At 38.0% G+C, this 24,616-nt stretch overlaps 3 protein-coding genes across 9 annotated transcripts in view; 1 reads left to right on the top strand and 2 right to left on the bottom strand.

Moving 5' to 3' along the window:
- Positions 1 to 3,122, top strand: part of tpk1 (thiamin pyrophosphokinase 1) — an 83,913-nt gene extending 80,791 nt beyond the window's left edge. For 3 of the 7 annotated variants that reach the window (XM_057824898.1, XM_057824896.1, XM_057824897.1), the window contains exon 9: positions 116 to 3,120. In XM_057824898.1, coding sequence (XP_057680881.1) covers positions 116 to 261 — 146 coding nt within the window. In that variant the 3' untranslated portion in view covers positions 262 to 3,120. Of the gene's footprint in view, positions 1 to 115 lie in introns of all 7 variants that reach the window. The other 4 variants (XM_057824899.1, XM_057824900.1, XM_057824895.1 and 1 more) reach the window with 2 other exon arrangements.
- A 1,524-nt stretch (positions 3,123 to 4,646) lies between these two features.
- Positions 4,647 to 6,797, bottom strand: sec61g (SEC61 translocon subunit gamma). The gene is made up of 4 exons (XM_057824527.1): positions 6,632 to 6,797; positions 6,227 to 6,325; positions 6,050 to 6,152; positions 4,647 to 4,777 (listed from the first exon to the last, which is right to left on the bottom strand). Exons 2-4 carry the CDS (start codon positions 6,318 to 6,320, stop codon positions 4,768 to 4,770), a joined length of 207 nt encoding a protein of 68 aa, XP_057680510.1. The 5' UTR covers positions 6,321 to 6,325; positions 6,632 to 6,797; the 3' UTR covers positions 4,647 to 4,767.
- A 2,368-nt stretch (positions 6,798 to 9,165) lies between these two features.
- The window catches only part of si:dkey-73n8.3 (uncharacterized protein LOC100150965 homolog), a 35,869-nt gene continuing 20,418 nt past the window's right edge, over positions 9,166 to 24,616 (bottom strand). Inside the window, exons 11-15 of the mRNA XM_057825067.1 lie at positions 18,141 to 18,296; positions 15,616 to 15,720; positions 12,591 to 12,800; positions 9,413 to 9,605; positions 9,166 to 9,313 (exon numbers count right to left, since the gene is read on the bottom strand). Coding sequence (XP_057681050.1) covers positions 9,211 to 9,313; positions 9,413 to 9,605; positions 12,591 to 12,800; positions 15,616 to 15,720; positions 18,141 to 18,296 — 767 coding nt within the window. The 3' untranslated portion in view covers positions 9,166 to 9,210. The remainder of the gene's footprint in view (positions 9,314 to 9,412; positions 9,606 to 12,590; positions 12,801 to 15,615; positions 15,721 to 18,140; positions 18,297 to 24,616) is intronic.

Here is a 24,616-nt window from a genome sequence, read left to right on the forward strand (position 1 = left end):
TTGACGCCCCTTGTTGTCCATTGTTTAATATGCAAAAGTGATCACAGTTTGATTCTAATGTATGAGTTCGTCTGGTTGGAAGCTGCATTCATTTGTTCTTATGTTTTTTGTCCAGATAATCAGTTCCTGCAGTTCGGGAAGCTGGTGAGCACCTCCAACACTTATGAGTCAGTTGCACCCGGACAGCCCAGGAAGTGTGTAACAGTCAGCACAGACCAGCCTCTGCTCTGGAGCATGGGCATCCTTAAAACACTGCAATGATTTTTTTTTTTTTTTTCAATTGGAAATGTATTTCCAATTGTAAAATTCAAGGGATTCCATTAGTTAGCTCTTGGAAAAAAAAAAAAACTGATCAAACCGCTTTAGAGTTATTCAAATTTGAGTGGTGCATATTCTGTACCGTCGGATAAAGGGAAACATTTTGTGATCTGATTTTCACGAACACTGTGAATGCAATATCTTTAGAATTTCAGTAACCGCAGCAAGCGTGAACAAGTACGCCTGAGAAAATTAGCGGCTCTGCCTCGTCGTTTTAAAGTGCCTACATAGGGCATTTTAACTTTTGTGAATGAACTGAAACTTCTCTCAACTGATGTTGGGCAACAAGACCCGCCTTTTTTCCCCCAGCATAATACCTGGACAGCCAATCACAGCACTGCAATGATCATCAAGGTTAATATCCTGTCATTTTTTGTTTGTTAAAGTCAATTTTGCTATATTTTGGTACAGATAGTAAAACACTGGATTTTTAAAGAAACTTTTCCTACCTTAACTTTGCATTTGTGTAGATAATCCACTTTTTTTATTGGTCATTTATCACAACCAGAGGTGGGTAGAGTAGCCAAAAATGTTACTCAAGTAAGGGCCCAAGTACACCAGATGCATGATCGTTCCGGTTCCGGTCCGACTCCGGTAAAATATAGCGCCGGAGCCAATCCGTTCCCATTATATCCTATTGTTCAACGTATACCGGCCGCGTCAGGTCTCCGGATTGACTGCGAACCATCTCCGGCGTGCCGCATGCCCGCCGGATGGTATAGGCCAGGGGTGTCCAAACTTTTTGCACGGGGGTGCAGATTTGGTGTGGTAAACACGTGGGGGGGCCGACCTTGACTGACGTCCTTTATGTTTAACAATATATTTAAGCAAATTTTAGCGAGCCATTATGTGTGTCACATTTGCTTTATTTTTTTTTTTTATTAATAATTTCAACAATCTCGCAACTAGTCTTATTCACGGTTTAAACACCAGCGAACATGGACAAAGAACGTTTCATCATGGAGGTGGAAAGTCACAAAGTAATATACGATGCAGCAGATCGTTATTATAAGGACAGCGTTAAAAGCGAAGCTGCAATGTGTTTTTCTGGCAATGATATCAAACACACGACGTGCTGACAACTTTGAAAAAAAAAAGTACCGTATCTGGAAGTGGTTCCACTGCAGAAATTCTCGTGCCCGGCGCACACACAATGTCGGTTTGTATCCAGAGTCGAGGGGGAAAAGTACGAAAGAGAATACCCACAAGTTTCGACCTCAAGACGTTTCTCTTTCTTTCCTACATTTCACTTGACTCTTCATAGAAAAAAACAACAGTTTGCGCTGGGCACAGGAATCTGCAGTGTTGCGACACCAATTCCAAGTACGTTGTTTTTTAGTTCGTGTAGTATATAATTCGCTATCCATTTTATAAATATTACAGATTATTTAACAGTTGTTTATAACAGCTCTATGAGATATTATGTGCCATAAATTTTAAATGTGCACAAAGATATAAACTGACCGACACAACCAAGGGCATAATAGCCCCCCTTCCCCTACACACGGAACCCTGATCTCAACATGATGCAGTCAATCTGGAATTAAGAGACAGACACAACTAAAATATTGTAGCGTCGCCGGGGCTGTCATCGGTGGGTAAATTTATGCACCAACGCGGGGCTGTCATTGGTGTGCTGGTGCACCAGCGCAACGCTCCGATTGGTGGACTAGATAGCGTCATTGTATAAAGTTGTTGTTTTTGCATTGGTGAGGTGGCGGGAAGTTAATAAAGAAAAAGAGGAAAAAGGCGTTGAAGCTCGTGTGTTGTTTTCGCGGCCAAACTTCCGCTTAGCCAACGTTACAATATCAATATGCAAGGGGAAAAAATGTGCTCCAAACTCCACTATAGCCAAGACCAAAGAGCTGTTGAAGGACACCATAGACAAAATTGTAGACCCGCACCAGGCTGGGAAGACTGAATCTGCAATAGGCAATACGCTTGGTGTAAAGAAATCAACTGTGGGAGCAATTATTAGGAAATGGAAGACATACAAGACCACTGATAATCTCCCTCGATCTGGGGCTCCATGCAAGATCTCACCCCGTGGCGTCAAAATGATAACAAGAACGGTGAGCAAAAATCCCAGAACCACACGGGGGGACCTAGTGTATGACCTACAGAGAGCTGGGACTACAGTAACAAAGGCTACTATCAGTAACACAATGCACCGCCAGGGACTCAAATCCTGCACTGCCAGACGTGTCCCCCTGCTGAAGCCAGTACACTTCCAGGCCTGTCTGCGGTTTGCTAGAGAGCATTTGGATGATCCAGAAGAGGACTGGGAGAATCTTTTATGGTCAGATGAAACCAAAATAGAACATTTTGGTAGAAACACAAGTTCTCGCGTTTGGAGGAGAAAGAATACTGAATTGCATCCAAAGAACACCATACCCGCTGTGAAGCATGAGGGTGGAAACATCATGCTTTGGGGCTGTTTTTCTGCAAAGGGACCAGGACGACTGATCTGTGTAAAGGAAAGAATGAATGGGGCCATGTATCGAGAGATTTTGAGTGAAAATCTCCTTCCATCAGCAAGGGCATTGACGATGAGACGTGGCTGGGTCTTTCAGCATGACAATGATCCCAAACACACAACCAGGGCAACAAAGGAGTTGCTTCGTAAGAAGCGTTTCAAGGTTCTGGAGTGGCCTAGCCAGTCTCCAGATCCCAACCCCATAGAAAATCTGTGGAGGGAGTTGAAAGTCCGTGTTGCCCAACGACAGCCCCAAAACATCACTGCTCTAGAGGAGAGCTGCATGGAGGAGCGGACCAAAATACCAGCAACAGTGTGTGAAAAGCTTGTGAAGAGTTACAGAAAACGTTTGGCCTTCGTTATTGCCAACAAAGGGTACATAACAAAGTATTGATGAGAACTTTTGGTATTGACCAAATACTTATTTTCCACCATGATTTACAAATAAATTCTTTAAAAATCAAACCATGTGTTTTTCTGGGTTTTTTTTTTCCCACAGTCTGTCTCTCATGGTTGAGGTTTACCCATGTTGACAGTTACAGGCCTCTGTAATATTTTCAAGTGGGAGAACTTGCACAATTAGTGGTTGACTAAATACTTATTTGCCCCACTGTATGTTAAGACTCAATTAGGGTTATTCAAATACTTATTTGTGATCTTAAGAGACTTTTCCAATAGAGATACACCGATTTTTCAAAGGGGTGTACTCCCTTTTGTTGCCAGGGTTTTAGTTATTAATGGCTATATTTTGAGGGGAAAATAAATTAATTATTATATAAGCTGCACACAGATTACTTTTCATTTTGTCAGTGTTGTCCCATTAAAAGATATAATCTGCAGAAATGCGAGGGGTGTACTCACTTTTGTGATGCACTGTACCTACTGGTGACGCAGCACCAGGAGCAACATACACTAAGAAACAACCTATAGAATTTACTCAATAAAATTGAGCTAACCATTTACACTCAGTTTGATAGCGTAAATTTGACCCAATTTACTAAAAAAATTGGGTCAGTTTTATGCTATCAAACTGAATTTTATTCCAGTCTACAGCTTTTTTTTCCCCACAGTGTAGGGTTTAGTATCATGCTCAAGGATACTTCGACGAGGTCATCAGGGCGGAGAAGCTTACCCACCTCTTAGTTGGGCAGAGTCTTTCAATGAACATTCTCTAGGCATTCCAATGAAGTTCATTGTTTGCATTATTCAATGTTTTTAATTACATTTTTTTTACTTTTACTGCAAATGAATATCAGCTTCAAAAAACGGTCATCGGCCCCCTCTAACCAGTAATAATCGGTATTAGTCCTGAAAAACCCGTATCGGTCAATCTCTCCTTTCCAAGACTAGATACAATACCATGCACCTGGCTGTTATTGACCAGTTCCGGTTTCTTCTCGCTCTAAATTACCAGTAAACCAACAGGATAAATATGATAGAAAATTGATATATGGAATGTGCCTGGAAATTGAACTGAAGTAAATGCTTGAGGCCGAAGCAGGTCTTCAAACATAACTGCACTAACTTCATGAAAAGATGTGATTACTACAGAATTTTTATAAGCCCTTTTGTGCTCTGCATCATATATTTCAAAGTGAGATTGGTGAAAAACACTGCCGTCATACCCAGATATTGAATTCTTTCAGTGCCATTGACAATGATACTTTTTTCATCCTTCTGCTGTGAATTTAAATGAGCACCATTTGTAGACATCCAATCCATTTGAACATGGCTGTTCAAATGGATTGGAAGTCTATCGCTGTCAATGGGTTAAACTGTTTAAACCATTAACCAACACATGTTGTGAATGCCTCTGCTGTCAACTGTTAATAAGAACTCACACATAAAAACAAACAGTTCCCATTGTTTTATTTACACAGAGAAAGAAAACGAAACATAAAAAAGTTCATCCTTTCAGTCTTCCCCATTGGATTTTTGCAATTTCATCTTCTGGTCTTTGATGTTCACGGCATTCAACCACCACTGCAAGACAAAAGGAGAAAAATGTATAAGTTTAGTAGGGCTGCAGCTATGGATTATTGAGGTAATCGATTAATCTTAATTAGTTTGAATAATCGGATTAAAAATATTTAATCCCTCGCAGAAAAAGTTTTAGTAGCTGTAAAACAAAAGCAACAAGTGTTTATGCTTGCAATAACATTTAATTTTGTCTTGCTAAGATTACACTTTCAAACGAGCATTAAATGCTAATACAAAATAAAAACTTTCTTCAAACTATGCAAAATTGCACTTTCATTTCACAAGACCAATAAATGCATTTAAAACTACATTAAAATAACTGGGCTCAGCCTCAAATGTTATTAAAAATAAATAAATACATAACTAAATGAGGGTCTAAGTACAACAAAATAACCATTGGCTAACTTGCATCGTCAAAGTCCGCTAGCTTAAATGCTATAAAATGCTAGTTTTTTTTCCTCAAATGTTATTTTAAAAAAAATAAATAAATAAATGAGGGTCTAAGTACAACAAAATAACCATTGGCTAACTTGCATCGTCAAAGTCCGCTAGCTTAAATGCTATAAAATGCTATTTTTTCCCCCCAAATGTTATTTAAAAAAAATACAGGATGTAAGTACAACAAAATAACAACTGGCTAACTTGCGTCATAGAAGTCCGCTAGCTTAAATGCTATAAAATGCTAGTTTTTTCTTTTCTTTCAAATGTTATTCAAAAATAAATAAATAAATGAGGATCTAAGTACAACAAAACAACAATTGGCTACCTTGCATCGTGAAAGTCCGCTAGATTAAATGTTAGTTTTAAAAAAAAAATAATAATTTTTAAACAAAACTCTTCACTATTGAAAAACAAATGCCCACCAAAAAGTAATCTCAATATACTTCTAAAATGACTTACAAATGCATAAACAAACATTAGCTAAAGCAAAAACCTACAACCTTATGTTGGCCTTAACAGGGGATTCACCTGTTAGATGAGTTATGGCATATTCACTGTTGCCACTAGAGGGCAGTGTATCCACCCAAATCAATAAAATTAAAATAGAAACACTTTCAAAACAAACCCATTACAACACTACTCTAATTAAACAAATCCTAAACGCAGCAAAATTTGATTCGAAGCTTTTTTCTAATCGAATTATTCAAGTTAATCAATTAATCGTTGCAGCACAAGTATTTAGAAGCCGTCATTATCATATGTAACAGAACCGGTAACCAGACTGCAGTGGAATTGATTTAGCACTGTAATGTTGGATACATTTTTATAACTTACACAATGATATTGTTGATGGGGATGTGGATCAGTTTGACGAAGAATCCAATGAAACCCATGATGGCGAACCCAATCGCTGTGGCCATCGCAATTTTCTGGAATTCTAGGAAGACGAACAGAAATATTTATATATAAATTTCACGCTTGGCCAGAATACACGGACGCGAATGTACATACCTTTTCTATCGGGTTTCGTGCATCTCTTTACCAGCCTTATGGAGTCCTTGACGAACTGCCGACTAGGCTCGACGAACTGCATGACTTGATCCATTTTAGCTGAGGACAAGGAAAAGTACACGTAAGCAACACATTATTAAACTGCCATTTGATGATATGATTTTAACCTGAGACTATAAAAATCAACATTGCCAACAATATATTGTCGTTCAGTCAGTTGTTTTGTACGCTTTGTTAAAGAAAACTAGTTAGGAAAATAAAGCGCTATGAGCTTGTACATACAGCACGGTGAAAAGCTATAATGTTGACGTAAGGTGAAAAAAAAATCACATATTTCTGACATAAAACACTGCGTAGCTTTCAGCTTTTTTATTATTAAAGAAAGATTTGTTTCGTGTTTCCTACCTTGTCCGAGGTTGTTTTGCAAGTAGCGAGAGGAAAGGAGTTAAGCCACGTAGCTCTGTGTATTTGATGGAAGGGCTGACGTATCCTTAACACGCGCATGCGCGTCACTTCTTGCTTGATTGCATCTTTAATGTGAATTGTTTTTTACACTGACATCTAGCGGCTGGGGGCGGTGTCCCTAGTTTGGAGAAAGAAATATAATACGATTCCATGTTATGGAATTACAGGAGTTGCATGATTAGAAAATAAATGAATGAATAAATTAATAAATATAAAGATAAACAAATGTATAAATAAATAAATACATGAAAATATAAAAGTATATTTTGTCATGGACTTTTATGGAGGTAGATTTGTGTCTTTATTATTCAATCAAATAAAAAGTTGCTTCAATCAAAATATATATTTTCAATCGAAGAAAAAGTCACTTCAATCAAAAAAAATGTGTTTGAATGCAAAAATAAATTTGAATCTCAAAAAAATATATTTGAAAACTATTTTTCTTTGAATTTTTTTTTTTTTTTTTTAATTGAAACAACATTTTTGATTTAAGTCATGTAATTTTGTGTTTGGACCACATCTTGGCTAGGACATTTGTGTCTTTATTATTCAATCAAAAAATTAGTTGCTTCAAACAAAATAATTTATATTTTCAAAAGAAAAATCACTTAAATCAAAATTTTTTAGAAATGCAATCGTTGAAAAAAAGGTTCGAATGTTAAAAAATATTTGAGACGCAGAAATTCGCATTTGAACACTTTATTTTTCATTCAAACTGTTTTCTTTGATTGAAGCAATCTTTTTTGTGTTTGAGCCATATTATGGATAGAACATTTGTGTCTAAATCATTCAATCGCAAAAAAAAAAGTTACTTTAATAAAAAAATATTTTTAATCAAAGAAAAAAATCATTTGCAAAAATGTATTTGTTTTGAAAATATTTTTTTATTTGAATTTTTTTTTTTTTTTTAATTTAAGTGTCACTTTTTTTGAAAAGCAAAAAGTTTTAAACTCTTTTTTAATTTTTTTAAAGTGGAAAAAGTTTTAAACGCACTTTTTTTTTTAAGTGGAAAAAGTTTTGAAGGCACTTTTTTTTTTCGATTGAATCATTTTGACACAAAGATTCAACTTCAGCGCTCTTGCCGGCATGTTTGAGTGGCAGGTGACTACGCCAATGGCATAAAAGTATGAAGCAAAGATAATGGCCACCAGGGCTCCATCCAGCCATCGGACTCTGCTGGAGTCCAAGCCGAATATAGCGCACCTGTACGGGGGTTTATTTATTTATGTAAATAAGCTCTGCCTCCATTTCACAGATTTTCAATTTGTGCGGGTGGGTGGGGCAGTTCCCTTTAACCATGAAAAACGAGGTATCACTGTACATTCTAAATTATTAATCGGTGTAGGGCTGCAACTCACAATTATGTTCATAATCGATTTATCGTTAAATTAATCGTCAGACAAATAAATGTCACTTTTTTCAGTTACAGTCACAATTTACCTTAAAGTTGTTTTCAGCATGTTGTAAGTAGTAATGAAGACAAAATTGATGACAATTTCCCTCAACTGTATCGATCATCAAATTCGTTGGCAACTAATTTATTAATTGATTAGTTGTTGCAGCTTTATTACGAAGCTAGTTTACACAGTAAGATGTTGAAAAATTGGTAAAAATGTCACTTGTTTTCCAAAGTAAAAGCAGATTTATGTTCATGTTCTACTTTGACTTAACAAAAATATAATGAAGAAATTTGATCATGTTTACGACTGGGAAGTTATACATTTGTGATAATTTTAAGAATTTAGACAAGGTTCTTAACAATTAATTGCTAATCAAAATATTTGTCGATTTATTTGCTAATCGATTAGTTGTCAATTTATTGATTAATTGTTGCACCTCTAAATAGGTGTGAATGGTTGTCAATATGTAACCTGCGAATGACTGACGACCAGTCCAGGTCAAACCCTGTCTCTGGCCAAGTCAGGTGAGAAAAGCTACAGTTCATGCTTAACCATTATTACGATAAGATTTTAACTACGTAAATTCTATCATATGTAATTTTATTACATTTATTAATCATCTAATCCAATTTTGGTTCATTTAAATAATCTCTGTCCTGTAACTGCGACAACAAAATTTGCCAGCACCACATTCCGTTGGTGTTAAAAACCTCTCATGTGATATAGATTAGAACTTTTTTTTTCCCCTTCACCATTCATTCCTCAGTAAATACTCAGCAGTGATTGAAGTGTTGTGGTCTACATCATGTTTGGGAGAAAATCAACACCAAATATAGCATACTTGTGATTATTTCCTAAATAAATTCAGGATGTCCCCTGCCTACTGCCCGTAGTTAGCTGGGATAGGCTCCAGCACCTCCGCGACCCTCGTGAGGAAAAGCGGCATGGAAAATGAATGAATGAATGAATGAAATTAGTAGCAATACATACAGTTCGTGCAGACACCCCAATGTTAATGCTCCGAACAAAAGTGCTTATTTAATAGTGATTTATGAACAATATCTTTCACATTTAACGTAACGCAAAGTCCTTCCTAACATCTTTTATTTGCAAAAATTTTCATTGCCAGGTGATGCCAAGCATGTTGCAGCTTCTTTCCCACAGCTTCTTAGCCAAATCATCATCTGAGGCACTTCTGGAGCACCTCGCAGGGGCGCAGTCACTAAAACCAAAAGGAAAGGGAGGTCAGTAATATCCAATACATTGTGAACGTCTTGTCTGTCAGGCCATGAAGACATTCTACTACAGGAATGTAATGTACCTGAAGTAGGATCCACTCTGGCTCTCTAGGCCAGGCTGCACAGCACAGTAGATGGTGGTCTGAGCCCCCTCCACTGTTGTCTTCGTGAAGATCCTGAAGATCTTCACGGCCACCTGGATACACTGGTGTTGGTGCCTCCACAGGTCCGACTGTACCACACCGGGGTGGAGCGAGAAAACACTTACGCCTGATCCTGCAGAATGATTGTCAAGAAGACACTTTATCAAGTGTGTTTCCAATTCAAGTGCTAAAATCTAGATGCAAAGCTGCATTTCTGGTATTCCTTTTGGATTGAAGCAATAAAAGCAATACCGTATTTTCACGACTAAAAGCGGCTACTTTTTTCCCCGTCATTCTGAATCCTGCGACTTATTTGTTGATTTACAGTGGTATGAAAAAGTATTTGAACATTTCGTAAATTCTTACATTTCTGCATAAAAGCACCATCAAATGTGATCTGATTTTGTCAAAATCACACAGATGAAAAATCAGTGTCTGCTCTAACTAAAACCACCCAAACATTTATAGGTTTTCATATTTTAATGAGGATAGTATGCAAACAATGGCAGGAGGGGGAAAATAAGTAAGTGAACCATCACTTTCTATAATATTTTGTGCCCCCCCCCTCCCCTCCACCCCCCTTATGGCAGCACAAACTTCAACCAGACGCTTCTTGTAGCTGCAGCTCAGTCTGGCACATCGATCAGGACTAATCTTGGCCCATTCTTCTCTACAAAACTGCTGGAGTTCAGTCAGATTCCTGGGATGACCAACATGAATCGCTGTCTTTAGGTCATATCACAGCATCTCAATGGGGTTCAAGTCTGGACTTTGACTTGGCCACTCCAGAACGTGTATTTTGTTCTTCTGAAACTATTCTGAAGTTGATTTACTTCTGTGTTTTGGATCATTGTCTTGTTGCGGCATTCATCCTCTTTTTAGCTTCAACTGTCTGACAGACGGCCTCAGGTTTTCCTGCAAACTTTTCCTGACAAACTTTTGAATTCATTCTTTCATTAATGATTGCAAGTCGTCCAGGTCCTGAGGAAGCAAAACAGCCCCAAATCATGATGCTCCCTCCACCATGCTTCACGGTGTGGATGAGGTGTTAATGTTGGTGAGCTGCTACATTTTTCCTCCAAACATGACGTTGTGTGTTATTCCCAAACAATTCAACTTTGGTTTCATCAGTCCAAAAAATATTTCGCCAAAACTGTGGAATATCTAAATGCCTTTTTTTGCGAACATTAAACAAGCAACAATGTTTTTTTTTTTTTTAAGACAGCAGTGGCTTCCTCCCATGAACACCATTCTTGGCCATATTTTTACATATAGTTAATGTGTGCACAGAGATATTGGACTGTGCCAGATTTCTGTAAGTCTTAAGCAGACACTCTAGGGTTCTTTTTTACCCCTCTGAGTATTCTGCGCTGAAGTTTTGGCATCATCTTTGGTGGAGGACCACACCTTGCGAGAGAAGCAACAGTGACAAACTTTGTCCACTTATTGTCGATTGATGAACATCCAGACTTTTGGAGATGGTTTTGTATCCTTTCCCAGCTTTATAGAAATCAACAATCCTCGATTGCAGGTCTTCAGACAGCTCTTTTGACCAAGCCATGATGCACATCAGACAATAATTCTCATCAAGACAATTCTTACCAGGTGTGTGTTTCATAGTGGGCCGGGCAGCTTCAGACCACTCATCAGTGATTGCGCACATACCTGACTTAAATTGTTTGGTAAAAATTGGTTTCAATTGCTCTTTAATTCTCTTTAGGCAGAGGGTTTACTTACTTATTTTCCCCCCTTCTGTCATTGTTTGCATGCTATCCTCATTAAAATATGAAAACCTATAAATGTTTGGGTGGTTTTAGTTCAATCAGACGCTGTTTTTTCATCTGTGTGATTTTGACAAAGATCAGATCACATTTGATGGTGATTTTGTACAAAAATTCCAAAAGGTTCAGATTCTTTTCCATACCACTTTATGAATAAATGCCATTTTCATGTCAAATTTTGTAAGTGGGGGCTTACAGTCAAGTGTGCCTTATAGTCCAAAAATTACGGTAGGTCTTTCATCAGTCGTGCAAGTTCAACCCCGACAAAAAAATAACTGATTAACCAGTCCCGGTGGATATTCACTCAGTTGTTTTATTGTAATAAGAAAAGAAAATTATAATTGAGCACCGTAATTAAGCAGTAGAGGCAGCAACACAAGTACAAGCAAGATTAGGCAGGTGAACAAGATAGTGACTAATAAAACCAACAGTGAGCGCAGCGCGCCTTGAGATGGGTGCTGCACACTCTTGTACAGTAGGTGGCGGTATGCATCTGGTAGTTACTTGCAATCCGCCATTAAGAGAAGTTTTTGAGCTTCTTAGGCGTCTGTATCCGTGTATCATTCGTTCATTCCTCATCTGTTTTAGAATCATGTTAGTTCATCATCGTTTACGGCTTACTTAAACCAGTCCTTGGCCTCACCAGATCAACAACTGAGCACAACGAGTTCGTGACTCCAGCCTCGGTCAGAAAGCCTGAAAATCTGCTATTTGGTTCATTTTTCTTTTGTTCCCTAGATCCTGGAAAACCTGCCTGCCTGAACGCCTGCTTGCCCATCAGCTCACCCGACTGTTTCGACAACTTCTACCAAACCTGTCAATAAATTTTTGTCACTGCCAGTTTTGCTTAACATCTCTGTGCTTGGGTCCCCCGCTCACCTAGAAACTCAACATTCGCTGCTTTGATTATGTTTTGAAATTAAAGATAGAATATGAGAATGGAATTATAATAGTTTTTCTGTTGTATTCATTTTTGGTTTGTATAACATTCGAAGTGTGGTGATCCGGAAGTTGTTGGCTTTTTTTTTTCTCCTCAGGAAGGTCAGTCGAGTAGCACGGTGGCTAACGTTTTTGTTAAGGATGGCGGACAGGTACGTGCTTGTTAAAGACTAGCCTCACTGAAAAAAGTCAACTTTTGGGTGTTTTGTGGTAAACAGCAACATTTGGAATGATGAAGCAAACATGGAACTAATACTTAATTGCACCACCTCTGGCTTTTATAACAGCTTGCAGTCGCCAAGGCACGACCAAATGAGTGACAAACAATGCTATTTATCCAATTGGCTCCAATTTTTACCAGGGGTTGTACTAAGAGTATTCAATCCCCACACCGTTACCTGTTAACTTTGAGGCAAGAGCTCGCGCAAAGAGCACATTGGCTAGTTTGCTCTGCCCATAGGCCTTCATGGTGTCATAGCTGCTCTCACTGTTCAGATCATCCAGTCGAAGGCCGGTCCAGGTATGTGCCACCGATGCTACAACGACGATCCTAGCGGGAGCTGAAAACTTGATCAGGTCCAGCAGCAGGTACGTCAACAGGAAGTGACCTATCATTACAAATACATCATAACTGCTCAAGGAAAAATGTGTTTTCTCACTTTTGTTTTTGGTCACCATTATACTAGGGATATTGTTAATATTCACTTGTATGCACAAATGATTCGGATGTACTTGAACGCCTGTACTCTTTACAAAGATCCTTAAAACGCACACTCCTTTCAAGTTTTCTTATTAGTTTTTTCTTTGTTTCAATTCCACACATTCTTTTCTTTTTCTCACCAGTTTTTGGTCACCATTTTCCTAGGAACATAGTTAATGTTCACTTGTATAAACAACTGATTCGGATGCACTTGGAAGCTTATACTGTTTACAAAGATCGCTAACACGGACACTCCTTTAATTTTTTTCTTTCAATTCCAAGCTTTCTTTTCTTTTACCCACCACTGTTTTTGGTCACCATTTTTCTAAGGATATGGTTAATGTTCATTGGTATGCGGAAGTGATTCGGATGCACCTGAACGCTTATACACTTTACAAAGATCGCTAATCCGCACACTCCTTTCATGTTTACTTATTAATTTTTTTGCTTTGTTTCAATTCCAAGCATTCTTTTCTTTTTCTCACCATTTCCTAGGGACATGGTTAATGTTCACCTGTATGCACAAATGATTCGGATGCACTTTTTCAAAGATCGCTAACACGCCCACTCCTTTCATGTTTTCTTTTTTTCTCCGTTTCAATTCCAAGCATTGTTTTCTTTTTCTCACCATTGTTTTTTATCTTCATTTTCCTAGGGACATGGTTAATGGTCACGTGTATGCACAAATGATTCGGATGCACTTGAACGCTTATACTCTTCACAAAGATTGCTAACACACACACGCCTTACATGTTTTCTTTGTTCCAATTCCAAGCATTCTTCTCATTTTCTCACCACTGTTTTTGGTCGCCATTTCCCCCTGGACATGGTTAATGTTCACTTGTATGCACAAATGATTCGGATGAACTTGAACGCTTATACTTTTTACAAAGATTGCTAACACGCACACTCCTTTCATGTTTTCTTTTTTTCTTTCAATTCCAAGCATTCTTTTCTTTTTCTCACCACTGTTTTTGGTCGCCATTTTCCTAGGGACATGGTTAATGGTCACTTGTATGCACAACTGATTCGGATGCACTTGAAAGGTTTTACTTTTTACAAAGATCGCTAACACGCACACTCCTTTCATGTTTTCCTATCAGTTTTTTTTTTGTTTCAATTCCAAGCATTCTTTTCTTTTTCTCACCCCTGTTTTTGGTTGCCATTTTCCCAGAGACATGGTTAATGTTCACTTGTATGCACAAATGATTTGGATGCACTTGAACGCTTATACTCATTACAAAGATTGCTAAAACGCACACCCCTTTCATGTTTTCTTTTTTCTCTTTTCAGTTCCAAGCATTCTTTTCTTTTTCTCACCATTGTTTTTGGTCTTTATTTTCCTAGGGACATGGTTAATGTTCAGTTGTATGCACAAATGATTTGGATGCACTTGAACGCTTACACTCTTTACAAAGATTGCTAACACACACACTCCTTACATTTTGTATGTGTTCCAATTCCAAGCATTTTTCTCGTTTTCTCACCACTGTTTTTGGTCGCCATTTCCCTAGGAACATGGTTAATGTTCACATGTATGCACAAATGATTTGGATGCACTTGAACGCTTCTACTTTTTACAAAGATCGCTAACACGCACACTCCTTTCATGTTTTCCAATCAGTTTTTTTTTGTTTCAATTCCAAGCATTCTTTTCTTTTTCTCACCCCTGTATTTGGTTGCCATTTTCCCAGAGACATGGTTAATGTTCACTTGTATGCACAAATGATTTGGATGCACTTGAACGCTTATACTCATTACAAAGATTGCTAAAACGCACACCCCTTTCATGTTTTCTTTTTTCTCTTTTCAGTTCCAAGCATTCTTTTCTTTTTCTCATCATTGTTTTTGGTCTTTATTTTCCTAGGGACATGGTTAATGTTCACTTGTATGCACAAATGATTTGGATGCACTTGAACGCTTACACTCTTTACAAAGATTGCTAACACACACACTCCTTACATTTTGTATGTGTTCCAATTCCATGCATTTTTCTCGTTTTCTCACCACTGTTTTTGGTCGCCATTTCCCTAGGAACATGGTTAATGTTCACATGTATGCACAAATGATTTGGATGCACTTGAACGCTTATACTCTTTACAAAAATCGCTAACATGCACAATTCCTTCATTTTTTCTTATTAGAATTTTTTTTGTTTCAATTCCAAGCATTCTTTTCTTTATCTCACCACTGTTTTTGGTAGCCATTTTCCTAGGGACATGGTTAATGTTCACTTGTATGCACAAATTATTCGGATGCATTTGGATACCAAAATTTTCACCGGCGACAACCGAGATGAGCAAGACGTGGGCAGATCGGGGATTCTTTTAATACGAAATGCTCGTATGCCCGCTGCACCTTTCCATTGCCATGTCACACTAGAAGCATTAGTGTGTGCCAAAACTGATATTTGCATGCAAAAGTAGCCACAGGTCAGAGTCTCTATATTTCTCTATGTGTGTAATTCTTTGCATATGCATATGTGTGTGGGCTGCCTTGTGGAGCACAGCATGTTCTAGCTTCTGTCAGCTTGGGATAAAAATACCAACCGCGTTATTATGTTGGAGGGGAGCCATTGTAGGTGCACTATAGCATAGACAACAATAATCATCTCGCTGGTCCATGATGTACTATTGAATAACACTTCATTACTAGAATACAATACAATATTTTACTGTAAATTTTCTGAATGTTTTTGATAGTTTTCTTCACAAAAGACTCACCCAAATGGTTGACTCCAAATTGCATTTCAAAGCCATCAGCGGTCTTGGAGTATGGACACATCATGATGCCAGCGTTGTTGATCAAAATGTTGACGTGTTTCTCCTCTAGAAATGAATGCACAAGCAGTGGATGATGAAAGTGTTTCAAATACTTGAGTTAACACCCCAAAATATGTGAGTATCCCAGATTGCCTGCCCTTCCACAAGACACCAGTGTTATAGTTAACTTGTACAGTGGTGGAATGTAACGTAGTAAAAGTACTTCGTTACTGTACTTAAGTACATTTTTTGTGTGTCTGTACTTTACTTGAGTACAAATATGAAGTTGTACTTTTGACCTCACTACATTTTACAGCAGATATCTGTACTTTTTACTCCACTACTTTTCAATTTGTCGCCTGCGTTACACGTTACTTTTGTTTTCTTTTTTTCTAATTGTGAATTGATAGTTTAGTTTTCATACCTCCAGTGCAATCGATAAGCCCCGTTAAAACTATACTGTAACTGACCACTAGAGGCAGCAACACGAGTCCAAGTAAGATTAAGCAGGTAAACAAGATACAGTGGTACCTCGACATACGATCGCTTCGACATTGATAATGACCTATGAAAACCACCACACTCTTGTACAGTAGGTGGCGGTATGCACCTGATAGTTTGTTCCAATCCACCATTAAGCTAGGTTTAGGAGTTTTTGAGCTCGTTAAGCTAGTGTACAGTGCAGTCTTTTTTTTTTTTTTTTTTTTTTTTTGATTGTTCTTTTCCATTCTGCACAGTTTTAAATAAAATGAAGCATATACAGTGGGGCAAATAAGTATTTAGTCAACCACTAATTGTGCAAGTTCTCCCACTTGAAAATATTAGAGAGGCCTGTAATTGTCGACATGGGTAAACCTCAACCATGAGAGACATAATGTGGAAAAAAACCAGAAAATCACATTGTTTGATTTTTAAAGAATTTATTTGCAAATCATGGTGGAAAATAAGTATTTGGTCAATACCAAAAGTTCATCTCAATACTTTGTTATGTACCCTTTGTTGGCAATAATAGAGGCCAAACGTTTTCTGTAACTCTTCACAAGCTTTTCACACATTGTTTCTGGTATTTTGGCCCATTCCTCCATGCAGATCTCCTCTAGAGCAGTGATGTTTTGGGGCTGTCGTTGGGCAACACGGACTTTCAACTCCCTCCACAGATTTTCAATGAGGTTGAGATCTGGAGACTGGCTAGGCCACTCCAGGACCTTGAAATGCTTCTTACGAAGCCACTCCTTTGTTGCCCAGGCTGTGTGTTTGGGATTATTGTCATGCTGAAAGACCCAGTCACGTTTCATCTTCAATGCCCTTGCTGATGGAAGAAGATTTTCACTCAAAATCTCTCGATACATGGCCCCATTCATTCTTTCCTTTACACAGTCAGTCGTCCTGGTCCCTTTGCAGAAAAACAGCCCCAAAGCATGATGTTTCCACCCCCTTGCTTCACAGTGGGTATGGTGTTCTTCCGATGCAATTCAGTATTCTTTCTCCTCCAAACACGAGAACCTGTGTTTCTAGCTAAAAGTTCTATTTTGGTTTCATCTGACCATAACACATTCTCCCAGTCCTCTTCTGGATCATCCAAATGCTCTGTAGCGAACGGCAGATGTGCCTGGAAGTGTCCTTTCTTCAGCGGGGAGACACGTCTGGCAGTGCAGGATTTGAGTCCCTGGCAGCGCATTGTGTTACTGATAGGAACCTTTGTTACTGTGGTCCCAGCTCTCTGTAGGTCATTCACGAGGTAGTTCTGGGATTTTTGCTCACCGTTCTTGTTATCATTTTGACACCACGGGGTGAGACCTTGCATGGAGCCCCAGACTGAGGGAGATAATCAGTGTTCTTGTATGTCTTCCATTTTCTAGTAATTGCTCCCACAGTTGATTTCTTTACACCAAGCGTTTAACCTATTGCAGATTCAGTCTTCCCAGCCTGGTGCAGGTCTACAATTTTGTCTCTGGTGTCCCTCGACAGCTCTTTGGTCTTGGCCATAGTGGAGTTTGGAGTGTGACTGACTGAGGTTTTGGACAGGTGTCTTTCATACCGATAATGAGTTAAAACAGGTGCCATTATTACAGGTAATGAGTGGAGTCTCGTTAGAAGAGGTTAGACCTCTTTGACAGCCCGAAATCTTACTTGTTTGTAGGTGACCAAATACTTATTTTCCACTTTAATTTGGAAATAAATTATTCAAAAATCAAACAATGTGATTTTCTGTTTTTTTCCCACATTCTGTCTCCCATGGTTGAGGTTTACCCATGTTGACAATTACAGGCCTTTCTAATCTTTTCATGTAGGAGAACTTGCACAATTGGTGGTTGACTAAATACTTATTTGCCCCACTGTATATACGTATTTTACGTTTTTGTATCGGGAGAAAAATACTTTTTCTTGTATGTCAATGACAATTACAGGAAATCTGAATCTAACCAAAAAATGTTGAATTGATGTTTCTTCAGTGAATAATGTGACAGGGAGCCCACTCAACCTACCTTTAATGATGAGCTCAGCGAAAGCTCGAATGGACCTGCTGTCAGAAAGATCTAGTTTCCTGACAACCAAGTTCTCATTACCGGTTTCTTCCAAAATCTCCGATCTCGCCTCCTCTGCTCTTTCTAGGTCCCTGCATGCCATAATGATGCGGGCACCTAAAAATAACATTTAAAAAACAATTGGAAAAGGTAATGTCAAAACTCATAATCCGTCTTCCCGCAATACTTTTAACATTATAAAGATTATAAATGCTGTAGTGGATTGAGGTTACAACCTAGGGTGTGATCCAGTTTTGTTTTTGGCAGCCCTTTTAATTTTAGTACTAGTCTTTTGGATGATAATACTCATTAGTCTTAGTCAGATTTTAGTAATCTCCAAATATTGTTGTCTCAACGTCATTCTAGGGTGATCATATTTTGATTTCCAAAAAGAGGAGACAAATAACAGATATTAGATAACATGGCTTGATAGCATGCACGACACACACACATACAGACAGTTTGCCCCGACTCTCGGTCATGTAAGCAATCTTGAAATTTTGCTCATTTGGAGCACAGAAAGAAAACCAAGCATTCTCAGGCTTAGCACCACCCCCATTTTATTTTTTATGATTGTCAAGCCTGCCTCTTCCATAAAAGCCACGTTCAAGCTAGGCGCTAATGCACAGCTACATCGTTACTATAGCGCCCTGTCGCTCTTTGCAGACGTAATTGCTGCATGAAATTTGGGGGACTTGACAGTTCAGACCACAGCCACATTCTGGAAAAATGTGGCCCAGATCGGATTTTAATCACATATGAAAGTGACCTTAATCGGATTTGAAATGGTTTATCCAACTTTTCCCGTTCAGACCGTGTTAATGCCTCACTCGAGTCGGAAATACACGAAAAAATCGGATTTGTGCATTTAGACCTCCGGTATGAACCTACCCTTAGTCACAGTCTTCATAACGTATTGACCGGACAAGGGAAGGGGGGGGCGATTAATAGGGGGCCTGAATTGTTGGCGTGGCCGTCAAAGCTGAACGAGTGGACTCACAGACAAAGAGCTTTTTCGGTTAAAAATTCTTGTGAATAAATGCTTAAATCCCTGAATTCTTTATAGATAAGGACGTAAAACAGTCTCAATTCTTGGTTAAAAGCAAAACAAAAACGTGCCGTTAGCATTTATTTTACGTACAATGCTAGTCTGTCAGTCAATGTAGCGGCCGCCAAATGTAAACAGAGCTTATCCTGTGAAAATTCTTGTGTATAAAAGCTTAAATCCCTGAATTCTTTATAGATATGGATGTAAAAAAGTCTTGATTATTGGTTAAAAGCAAAAAACACTGTGCAGTTAGTATTTATTTTACATAAATATTGCAAACTATGATGCTAGTCAGTAAGCAAATGTAGCGGTGGCGTTATGTAAACAAAGAGCGTTTTCTGTTGAAAATTCTTGTGAATAAATGCTTAAATCCCATATATTTTTTAATAGATTTGGATGTAAAACAGTCTTCATTCATTGTTAAAAGCAAAAAAAAACGGGCAGTTAGCATTTATTTTACGTTAATATGTCGAAACTGATGCTACTCAATTAGCCAATGTGGCAGCCCCCTTAGTACAACAAAGAGCTTTTCGCATTGAAAATTCTTGTGAATAAATGATTAAATCCCTGAATTCTTTATAGCTATAAACGTAAAAATCTCGATTCTTGGTTAAAAGCAAAAAAAAAACAAACGTGCAGTTAGCATTTATTTTACATAAATATTGAGAACTATGACACTAGTCAGTAAGCAAATGTAGCGGTGGCATTATGTAAACAAAGAGTGTTTTCCGTTGAAAATTCTTGTGAATAAATGCTTAAATCCCTGATTTTTTTTTTTACATATGGATGTAAAACAGTCTCGATTCTTGGTTAAAAGCAAAACAAAAAACAAAAAAAAACGGGCAGTTAGCATTTATTTTACGTAAATATGTCAAAAATGATGCTACTCTATTAGCCAATGTGGCAGCCTCCTTCGTACAACAAAGAGCTTTTCGCATTGAAAATTGTTGTGAATAAATGCTTAAATCCCTGAATTCTTTGTAGATATGGACGTAAAAGTCTCAATTCTTGGTTAAAAGCAAAAAAAAAACAAAAAAAAACACAGCATTTATTTTCCGTAAATATTGCGAACTAAGATGCTAGTCAGTAAGCAAATGTAGCGGTGGCCTTATGTACACAAAGAGCTTTTTCTGTTGAAAAGAACTTGTTAATAAATGCTAAAATCTTTATTCTTAATAGATATGGAAGTAAAACAGTCTTGATTCTTGGTTAACAGCAAAAAAACCTGTGCAGTTGACATTTATTTTACATAAATATTGCTAACTATAATGCTAGTCAGTAAGCAAATGTAGCGGCTGCCTTATGTACACAAAAAGCTTATTCTGTTGAAAATTCTTGTGAATAAATGCTTAAATCCCTGAATTCTTAATAGATAAGGACGTAAAACAGTCTTGATTCTTGGTTAACAGCAAAAAAACTGCAGTTAACATGTATTTTACGTAAATATTTCAAACTATGATACTAGACAGTAAGCAAATGTAGCAGCGGCCTGATGTAATCGAAGAGCTTTTTCCATTGAAAATTCTTGTCAATAAATGCTTAAATCCCTGAAATTTTTATAGATATGGATGTAAAACAGTCTTGATTCTTGGTTAAAAAAAAAAAAAAAGTGCAGTCAGCATTTATTTTACGTAAATATTGCGAACTCTGACGCCATTGCCGTAGCGGCTAATTTCTCCCATTGATTTTTCTCACAACGTTTCAAAATGCATGCACAGTACGAAAAATATAATGATTACCTTGAATTCTCGAACAGATCACTCCTGAGACAATCTTTCCTGTTTGTATGCGGTACAGCTTTCGTACTTTTTCAACCTAAATCCGGCATTGGATCGCTGCATGTATCGCTGCGACTGACGGCGAATAACTTAAGCGGAGGTTGGCGAAGTGCCTGTTGAAATGACCCGTCAACATAATTATGAAGTCTATGCCTTAGCCTCCAAAAAACACGTTTTAGCTGGTTTTCGTCTCGTCGTCGTCATGAAAAAAACTGCGTTCGTTGACGAAATATTTTCGTTATTATCATCACTGACGAAAACAACATTGATAGTTACAAAAATTTTGATGAGATTACAACTCAGAGTGCAAAAACTCAAGGTTTTGAAACCGTTGGAAACAAAACCCACTTCATCGTCATTCATGTGGGACACTATTGATAGTGCTTTCCAATTAATGAGTTGTTTTGAGGACACACATATATGTAGTACAGTGCACACACACACATACAAAAAGAAACAATAGCTTCAGCGGCCAGCAATTATTGGAGAGGAGAGTGATTACTCTGTGGCTGTCTTTGTTTTTCTTTTGCCGGTCCCATGTGGGAAAACTCAGTTACTCCCACATTGGCTCAAAGGCCAAGTTCACTTCATTAAAATAAAGTAGACAACAAGCTGTTGTCAATGTGCTAAATGGCACCAAAGGCTCAATATTCAAAGACTAATGAGTCGGTGTGATTTTCCTCTTGCATTTTAACAGGGGACTCAACAAAAAAGGATGCTGATATCGATGTCAGGCGCGGACTTTGGTTGTTTTTATTTCTTCCTGTTTATTTACGGCACACTTCAAAACAATTAATAAAGGGAAATAAAGGCAATGGATTTATTTACAAATATTTAAATAAGAACACTCGTAGGAGAGAGTCTTTGGCTGCAAATCTAAATTTTTTTGTCATCACTGAGTTGCGTCATCCTGTTGTTTGAAACTTTGTTGTTTCGTCTAGGACTGCAACTATCGATTATTTTAGTAGTCGATTAATCGATGAACTACTTATTTCGAACCATCGAGTAATCGGATAAGGAACATACACTGCTGGCCAAAAGTATTGGAAACCCTGCAATTCTGTCAAATAATGCTCAATTTCTCCCAAAAAATGATTGCAATTACAAATGCTTTGGTCGAAACTAGGGGTGTCAAACGATTAAAATTTTTAATCGAGTTAATTACAGCTTAAAAATTAATTAATCGTAATTGATCGCAATTAATCGCAATTCAAACCATCTGTAAACTATGCCATATTTGTCTGTGAATTATTGTTCAATAATTAAAATAATTCAATAAAAGTTCAATAATAAAAATTCAATCAAAAAATAAACTAGTATCCCGCAATTGTTGATGTAGTAATTACTTACACAATGCTAATGGGTGCTGGAGCCTATAAAATCAGTCGCACCCAAGCGCCAGCAGAGGGCGCCAAAACTCCGAAAAACACAACAAGTACACATTTCACTGTGCTGTCGTTTAAAATCTGTTTTGGCGGGGCATTTGTGTGTTAATTGCGTCAAATATTTTAATGTGATTAATTTAAAAAATTAATTACCGCCCGTTAAAGCGATAATTTTGACAGCCCTAGTCGAAATATATTCATTGATTTTGCTTGAAATGAAAAACAAAAGAGAATGGAAAAAATATTAAATCATTATTATTATTTTACACAAAACTCCAAAAATGGGCTGGACAAAAGTATTGGCACCCTTTGAAAAATCATGTCATGCTTCTCAAATTTGAGTAATTAACAGCACCAGTTACTTACCTGTGCCACATAACAGGTGGTGACAATAATTAAATCACACTTGCAGCCAGTTAAAATGGATTAAGGTTGACTCAACCTCTGTCTTGTGCCCTTGTGTGTACCACATTGAGCATTGAGAAAAGAAAGAAGACTAAAGAACTGTCTGAGGACTTCAGAAGCAAAATTATGAGGAAGCATGGGCAATGTCAAGGCTACAAATCAATCTCCAAAGACCTGAATGTTCCTGTGTCTACAGTGCGCAGTGTCATCAATAAGTGTAAAGCCCACGGCACTGTGGCTAACCCCCCTAGATGTGGACGGAAAAGAAAAATGACGAGATTTCAACGAAAGACTGTGCGGATGGTGGATAAAGAACCTCGACTAACATTCAAACAAGTTCAAGCTGTCCTGCAACAGTGTCAACCCGTACTATCCGTCGGCATCTGAATGAAAAGGGACTCTATGGTAGGATACCCAGGAAGACCCCACTTCTAACCCAGGGACAATGACATCTGACCCAACGACGATTGACAGACGATAAGGTTTGATCTTGCCAGAGTTGCTTGGAAGCAGAAACATCAAAACACAGCATGCGTCAATCATCGTTTAGACAAGCATTTTTCTACTTTATGCTTGTCTGAATGAAAAGGGACTCTATGGTAGGATACCCAGGAAGACCCCACCTCTGACCCAGCTACATAAAAAAAAAAAAGCTAGGCTGGAGTTTGCCAAAACTTATCTGAGAAAGCCAAAAACATTTTGGAGGAATGTTCTCTGATCAGATGAGACAAAAGTAGAGCTTTTTGGGAAAAGGCATCAGCATAGGGGAACGGGGAAAAAAATGAGGTCTTCACAAAAAAGAACACGGTCCCCACAGTCAAACATGGCAGAGGTTCCCTGATGTTTTGGGGTTGTTTTGCTGCCTCTGGCACTGGACTGCTTGACCGTGTGCATGGCATCATGAAGTCTGTAGACGACCAGCAAATTTTGCAGCACAATGTCGGCCCCAGTGTGAGAAAGCTGGGTCTCCCTCAGATGTCATAAGTCTTCCAGCAGGACAATGACCCAAAACACACTTCAAAAAGCACTAGAAAATGGTTTGAGAGAAAACACTGGAGACTTCTAAAGTGGCCAGCAATTAGTCCAGACCTGAATCCCATAGAATACCTGTGGAGAGTTCTGAAAATGGCAGTTTGGAGAAGGCACCCTTAAAATCACAGACATCTGGAGCAGTTGGCCAAAGAAGAATGGTCTAAAATTCCAGCAGAGCATTGTAGGAACTCATTGATGTATTCCAGAAGCGGTTGTTCGCAGTTATTCTTACTAAAGGATGTGCTACCAAGTATTAGGCTGGGGGTGTTAATAGTTTTGTCTGGCCCATTTTTGGAGTTTTGTATAAAATGATAATGATTTATTTAAAAAAAAAAAAAAAAAAAAATCATTCTCTTTTGTGTTTTTTCATTGCAAGCAAAATAAAATAAGATATTACTACCAAAGCATTTGTTAATGCAAACATTTTCTGGGAGAAATTGAGCATTATCTGACAGAATTGCAGGGGTGCCAATACTTTTGGCCGGCAGTTTAAAAAAACATTAATATACCCGAGCTGAGCCTCAAACTAAACGAGGATAGAAGTACAACAAAAAAACAATTGGCTAACTTACATAACAAAAGTCCGCTAGCTTAAGTGCTATAAAGTGCAAACTTTTTTTTTTTTTTTGCTTTTAATAAATGGTACAAACACATATTACCACAGAAAACGGCTAAATATACCTATAAACTAAACTACAAATTAGGGCTGTCAAAATTATCGCGTTAACGGGCGGTAATTAATTTTTTAAATCAATCACGCTAAAACATTTGACTCAATTAACGCACATG

The sequence above is a fragment of the Corythoichthys intestinalis genome, chromosome 20, assembly GCF_030265065.1.
Source record: "Corythoichthys intestinalis isolate RoL2023-P3 chromosome 20, ASM3026506v1, whole genome shotgun sequence".
In the NCBI taxonomy this organism is placed as follows: domain Eukaryota; kingdom Metazoa; phylum Chordata; class Actinopteri; order Syngnathiformes; family Syngnathidae; genus Corythoichthys; species Corythoichthys intestinalis.